Raw genomic sequence first — 7,288 nt, forward strand, 5'->3', positions numbered from 1 at the left:
CCCCAAAATAAATAAATGTTGAAAAAAAAAATTAAAAAAAAAAAAAGAAACATGTAGAACAGGAACCTTTTCATAAATACTGACAACAAATGTGTCCCGTTGCTAGATTGTGATGTCCCTGTCACTGTAGAATTTTGTTCATAATCTCGGTTTTCTTTCCATCTCCATGCATTCCTCTTGCAAAGCCAATTGTGTTTTCTAAAAGTTATATTTTCGTTGAGGTAAAGAAGAAAGGACGCTCAGGAGGCCTCTACGAGTCTTAGAGTAACGTTGCTGCATGGAATTTCTGAGCCTCGTCTGTGAGCTCGGGCCTTTCCCCTGCGTGGCCCGCCCTGAGGCCTGGCCCTTTGGAAACAGCATCCAAAGCCTCCCTGCGGGAGGGGGTCTGGAGGAATCACACTGCTTAGTGAAAAGCAAAACACATGGAAGGGACTGGGCTCCAGCGTGCGGCGCCTCCAGCAGGGCTCCTGGAAACTTCTTCCTGCGGTGGCCCCATTACCATAAGGAGATCCCGTGGCCTAGACCACGGGGCAAGTCATTTCACATTTGGGCCTCCCTGTCCCACATAGTTAATGGGAGAAGTTGTGTTTGCCGTTTCCTAGACTGCGTCCCAGGAGCGAGAGGTGATGATGTGGACTTTATGTCAGCAACCCCCATGGTTCCTGGAGCGCCTCCTCTGTGCCAGGTGTGTTCTGGGGCTGGATTTGTGATAGCCCTGCCTCCAGATGCTGTTTACTAACCCGCCTTACAGATGAAGTTGCGAGACTCGGAGAGGTTAAGTGAGTAGTTGTAAGTGTCCCGCAGCTAGTGAAGGACGAAGCTGGGATCTGCGTGGGCCTTTGATTCCACAGCTGGGCTATTCTGTTCACCACCATGCAAGCTCCCTATACTCTGCTGAGGTGATGTGTATGTGTTCCTTTTTTAAAAAAAAATTTTTTTTTAATATTTATTATTTTTGAGAGAGAGAGACAGAGTGTGAGCAGGGGACGGGGAGAGAGAGAGAGGAGACACAGAATCCGAAGCAGGCTCCAGGCTCCGAGCTGTCAGCACAGAACCCGACGTGGGGCTCGAACCCACGAACCATGAAATCATGACCTGAGCCAAAGTCGGATGCTCAACCGACTGAGCCACCCAGCGCCCCTGTGTGTGTTCCTAATCCAACAAAAGCCATCGTATTATAGGTTCGATAGGTCTATAAAGCAGGCATGGAGTAGTGCATAAGTCATGTTTCCAAAAGGAAAAAGAAGTGTTTTAGTTTGTGAATAAAATGTCTGTCAGGTGATAGGATTTCCTGAGGAAAAGAAAGCTTAATTTGAATTCATTTTTCACTGAGGGTGGAGCGGGGGGTGGGGGAGAGGGGAAAGTGGGTGATGGGCTTTGAGGAGGGCACCTGGGAGGAGCATCGGGCCAATTTGACGATAAATTATAGTAAAAAAAAAAAAATTAATTAAAAAAATGAATTCGGTTTTCATGGTTTCTTTCTCTCTCTTTTTTTTTTTTATAGAGTTGGAAGTTCAGTATGCAGGTTTTATACTCTGGTCCATTTTATTAAGTAAAAGAAAAAAACCCCAAAAAAAAAAAAAAAAAGCTCACCATAATTTGTTGAGAAAATTTACTGAATCACAGCAAACCCAAACCAGACATTTTTAGCCAGTAGTAATCTTGTCTGTGTGGAGAATATTTATCATACGGATGGAAGTAAAGCCTAAAATAGCTGGTAATGTCTTTAACACACTATTTTTATTTCGTCAGTCTCAACAGAGATGAAAGAAATCACACGCGGCCTTGTCCCCCAGCGCAGAAGCACAGAGAGGGTAGGGGTTGCTGGTGTTTTCTGACGAATGTGCCTCTGGTTTCCGTGTGGACTGAAGCGAAGGGCTGTCTGTGGGCAGGGAGCCTCTCCTGGCGCCCTGGCGGGGTGACCCAGCCAAGGGGGGAGCCACAGAGTACTTCCCACTCCCCACAGTTCACTTTGTCCCCGTAAACACGGCGTCGGCCTGCCCAAGTTTCCCCTTCGCTCCCCACGTTGACAGAGGCGTCGTTTTTTTCTTTTGGCTTTTCCCCGTCGGATTTCACGAAAAGCATGTCCAATGAGGCGACGCTGTGCCACAGACCCTTCCGGTGCCCGGAAGAGCGCCTGTCTGGAGTGCAGGCCCCGTGTGGTTTCCCGTGGGTTCTAAGCCTTCGGTGCATTCAAAAGTGGGGAAGCCGGCCTCCCACTGGCCGCTTCACCTTGTCTCATTCTCTCGTCTGTCCCTTCCTTTGCTCTCCTGACTTCCTCCACAGAGAGGAGCCCAGGGCTGCTGCCCATGAGCTCAGAGCACCAAGTGGCGTCCCAGGTGTGGCAAGGGGAAAAGGACATCTGTACTTTGGTTGTGCCTGGTTCGCTGTCCTCTGGGTCTGAGTGCGAGTGTGAGGAATGGAAGGACGTCGGACGCCTTCCTGGGTTGTGCTGCGTTAAGCCTGTGCACGGACACGGGTTGGTCGGGTTGTTTCCTTATTCGTGTGAGGTGCCGGCGGGGGGGGGGGGCAAGAGCAAGGGGGACAGTTTGAAAGATCGCTCTGTGTTTGTTCTGTAAAAGTACCGTCTAGGAAGGTATTGGTTTGAAAAACTTGAGTCCAGTGGTGACAAGGGCAGAGAGGCTCTCGGATCCTGTCGCCTTGTTTCTCCAGGGGACAGCTTGTGTGCCTGGGGTGTGCTCACGGTTTGGGGGAGTGACGCGTCCCTTGTTTCGGGTCACGGCTGCTGCCCACGAGACACGTGGAGGACCCTGCAGGAGCCCCGGGTTGTGGGGTGAAACGGGGCCTAGAGTCTCCTAAATCTCAGGTGAAGGGAGGGGTGCAGCACATTTGTGAAAATGCGGACGCTTTCGGCTCCGGGAACACAGGAGTGTCAGCTTTTCTCTTGGTAGCCGTGTGCCCGAGAACGTGGCTTTTTAAGCTGGGTGTGCGCGGGGAGGGTCTTCTGAGTTCCAGGAGGTGGGAGGGCTTCAACATTTGTTTCCACTTCTTTGTATTCAGGAAGACTCAAGTCACACCGAAAGCCTTCTGTCTTAAAAGGCAGGCGGACTGGGAATTAACTGCATCAGAACTGCCCCGAGGGCCTGTTAAAAATGCCTATTTCCAGACTCTCTGGATCCGAATTTTAAAGGATTGGGGATTGGAAATTTGCATTTTAAAGAAGCATCCCAGGTGATTCCTCTGTAAGCCTGAAGTTTGAGAGGCACTCTTACAGAGTAATAAACGAGCACTACTGCGGTTGTCCAGAAGGTTGGTCTACACGGCAAGTACTTTATAAAACACAGTAAAGGTGGAGCAGTTACGTGAACTTTTGGCTTCAGCTGAGGCTCTCCCCGCCATGACGGTCCGCATCCTACTTGCTGTGATAAAAATGGGAACAACTCACAGCCTTGATTGTCCTTGGTCTGTTAGACTCCTTGAAATCATTTGGCATATGAAAAAATCTAAGGAGAAAACATTTGCGATCTTTCACACTTTACTCACCGTGAGGAACAATTAGAACGTAGTTAGAGTTCTACTCTAACTACCTGTGTCCCGATGGTCAAAATGGGCTAAAGTCAGTATTTTCTCTTCAGAGTTATATCGCGTAGCAGTTGAACATTGCTTCAAATGCAGAAAGCAGCTGTTTTGCACAAAAGACTCATTTGTTGTTTGTGTGTTTGTTTGAACAGGAAAAACTAACCCAAGAGTGTGTATTCAGAGAACAGTTTGAAGAAAACTGGTATAACACCTACTCTTCGAATCTCTATAAACACGTGGACACTGGAAGGCGATACTACGTTGCGTTAAACAAAGACGGGACCCCCAGAGAAGGAACCAGGACTAAACGGCACCAGAAATTCACACATTTTTTACCCAGACCAGTGGACCCCGACAAAGTACCCGAACTATATAAGGATATTCTAAGCCAAAGTTGACAAAGACAATTTCTTCACTTGAGCCCTTAAAAAAAGTAACCACTATAAAGGTTTCACGCGGTGGGTTCTTCTCGATTAGCTGGGGGGTCACCCCAGCTCCACTGTTGCCAAACTTTGCCGCATGCATGATGTCCGATGGAGGCTTGGACGGGAACATGCTGATTCTGTTCTGCACTTACAGGCTGGTCCTCCCGGAGGCCGGCCGCTGCCCACTTGCTCGATTTCTTGTGCGAGGAGGAGAGGGAGACTGAGCGGGGGTGCGAGTGTGTGCGTGGATGAGTAGCAGGGGGAATTGAAGAGAGAGGCAGAGAGGACAACGGCCTGATGCATGCTGGGATTTAGACGCGCTTTTACATTTTTGATCAGTTGTACTTCATCCTGTATCCGCACAGCCATACTTCGACTCATCAGGATTGGGGCTGGTGGCCTTCGCAAGGGCACGCTGCGTTTTCAGAGGTGTGGAGGGTGCAGTCTTACTTCAGAGACTTTTTCAGTTAATGCTCGCTGGTGCCATCCCAGTGAATCGAAAGCAAAGACCTCTTAGGCGAAAAACAAAAAAACAAAAAAACAAATACAAAACAAAACAAAAAAAAAGTTAAATTTATTTATAGAAATTCCAAAGGCAACATTTTATTTATTTTATATATTTATTTATTATAATAGAGTTTATTTTTAATGAAATATGTACAGGCCAGATAGGCATTTTGGAAGCTTTAGGCTCTGTAAGCATTAAATGGCAAAGTCCGCTACGAACCTGTGGTAAATTCATGCAAGTAAATAACGGTGCATGGATGTGAGAAATTCTAATGACCCTAATGTACTAAAGGCGACAATCTCTTTTGTGCCCGTATTATTGTAAACTTATGCACATCATTCATGACACTGAGTATTCACTCTTCAGACTGCTTGTTTCATAGCTTATCCCAGAGGATTAAAGAAAAACTGGGTCTCAAACTTTTATTCTGTGTCTGTAATATTTCCTCTCTCATTAAGTGACTTATTCCATCATTGTAACTTCACGGTTGGAAGATATAAGGGTTGGTATATATCCTACGTGTTTAAATCTATTGCAGAATATACCAAAGCTAAACAATAACTCTGCTTTTGTTTTAGTTGATCTCCAGGACAACAGGTCTAACATCAAACATTGTACTGATTTAGATCCTCAAAAACGGGGGAAAAAAAAAAAAGAAAGCCTACACAGAACAGATTTTTTTTTTTTTTTTTTAAAGGGACAAGAGTCAGATTAAACAAGGATAATTCTTGGAGAATTTTATTCGTGCACTTGGCTATCAAACATGAAATGATACGAGTACCAGGGGGGTCACTGTAAGATCTTTTATAGAAAATTGCTTTCGGTGTGAACCGTCCTAATACATGGTAATAGAATCCTTCAAGTAAAACTTACAAAACGAAACTAATAAATCTTCATCCGTAATGACAATGAGGGGGAAAATATTTTACTTGTTGACTGTGTTTTGTTTTTAAAAATGGTCTTCACAAGCGCTCAATTTTTTTAGAGGGGAGGTTACTATATAGAATATCTTTTACGAGGCTTTTATAACATTTTATGCTGAAAAGCGTAAGAATACATATTTCTTTAGTAGCAATAATTTTGGAACTTGCCCTTGGGCAAGGAAGACTATTTCTTACTATATACTAAGGAGAAAAGAGCCAAATTCTTAAAGCAATATTTAAGAAAAAGGAATTTATAACAAATTCTCATACCACATATAACACTTTGTAGCGTTACGTTGGGACATGGAAAGTGACAGTTAAAAAAATGCGTTGGGATTTATGTAACTAATTTTAAAATTGAGTATTCCGACTTTGTTTTGCTCTGATGCACGTTCTTTATGGAAAATAAAAGTATGTCCCTGTCGAGTGAAAGCTGTTTTCCAGTAGAAGTGCATGACGTGTTGCCACGAACACACGTGGCCCTTCTGTGGTCCAGGTTTGAGCGGGTAGCAGAACCCTCCTGCTGATGTGCATTAAGGAAAAACCAAGTCTAACATTTGGAATGAACAAATATTTGGGGGGGGGGAGGGGACAGAAGCAGTGTAAAATAGTTGATTTATGATAAACTCAGAACGTCCTCTTCATGTCTTGTTTTGCTTTTCTCTCTAAACGGAAACTGCATTTAATTCCAAGATGTAATATTCTTATTTATTACTCAACCCGTGGCTGCTGCTGAAATGTGCACATATTCAGGCTTTAGTTTTCCCAAAAGGCATTTAATATTTTTGGCTGAAAACATTAAACAAACATCTGACCACAGGGAAGAATCAAGTTTGTAGGATGTCACAGGTACAATACTTAGCACCGAAGAGATTGATTTTAGGAGGTAGCCAAAAGTGGTCTTAAAGTAGCCTGAGATGCTAGGTATTTGGCCTAAAAGAAAGCAACCAATTTGTGGAAAAAGACTAAACTCTCCATGCATTCCTACAAAATGCTACTTTAACGTCTACTTTTGGAGTCACTTTGTTTTCGTAGCTTTTTCTTTTCTTTTTTTTTTTTTTTAAGAAAAACAAAATGTTACATGCTTTTGGCAATGGATACAATAAACTGTAATGGTCTGTAAATAAATAAACATTGGCTTATGCAATTTATGTAAATAAGTGTTCTGGGAGAGTAGATGGCTCAGGGTTTGGGCGTGGGCATCGTCCTGTGGGGCTTCAGAGCAGTGGGTTTGCATCCGGTTCTTGTCGTAAGAGACCCAAAGCCCATCGGACGGCTGCTCCGAGCCACTGTGGAGTGGGTGGTTCCAGTTTTCAGAAACAGATGCTCAGATGGCCAAACCACGACCTTACTGGTGGCAACGCTTGCACCTTGGTCAGAGACTTAATGGGCACGGGCTGAACCACCCTCCCATCTGTCATGTGAATGTCCCCAGGCAGTGTGAAGGGCATGCCAGGTCAGTGTTGGGGAACCTGTCCCTGCCAGGTCCTGTTTTGTAGAGAAACGAATGGCTTTAGTTTACGGTGTTTTCCTTCTATTTCATCTCATTAACACTACAACATTGTGTCATTTACTTGATCATCTGTAATTGTATGTAAATACATACAGGATTATGTAATTTGTGTAAATACATAATTACAGACTTTTGAAAACTGGTATTTTTTACTCGATGTCCATTTCGGGGCTGCTTCAGATTATGTGCCTACACGAACCGATGGAATTTTAAAAACATGCTCTCCTTGGTCTTCCGGCTGTCGCGTGTGTATTGAGGGGATGGGGGCGTGGGGGGTGGAGGGGGAGGAACAAACACATCCAGATGTCTTTTCTTTTCCGTAGGCGTGAGATGAAGAGGCGAGCAATCTGGGAGAAAGATTTATGAACTTGCAGCGGGC

At 44.7% G+C, this 7,288-nt stretch overlaps 1 protein-coding gene across 1 annotated transcript in view; it reads left to right on the forward strand.

The window, feature by feature from the left end:
* Positions 1 to 7,051, forward strand: part of FGF9 (fibroblast growth factor 9) — a 34,842-nt gene extending 27,791 nt beyond the window's left edge. Inside the window, exon 3 of the mRNA XM_040448017.1 lies at positions 3,693 to 7,051. Within this exon, the coding sequence (XP_040303951.1) occupies positions 3,693 to 3,938 (246 nt within the window). The 3' untranslated portion in view covers positions 3,939 to 7,051. The remainder of the gene's footprint in view (positions 1 to 3,692) is intronic.
* The last annotated feature ends 237 nt before the right edge of the window (positions 7,052 to 7,288 follow it).

This window comes from Herpailurus yagouaroundi, unplaced genomic scaffold (genome assembly GCF_014898765.1).
Source record: "Herpailurus yagouaroundi ecotype Mexico unplaced genomic scaffold, PumYag 197, whole genome shotgun sequence".
Taxonomy (NCBI): domain Eukaryota; kingdom Metazoa; phylum Chordata; class Mammalia; order Carnivora; family Felidae; genus Herpailurus; species Herpailurus yagouaroundi.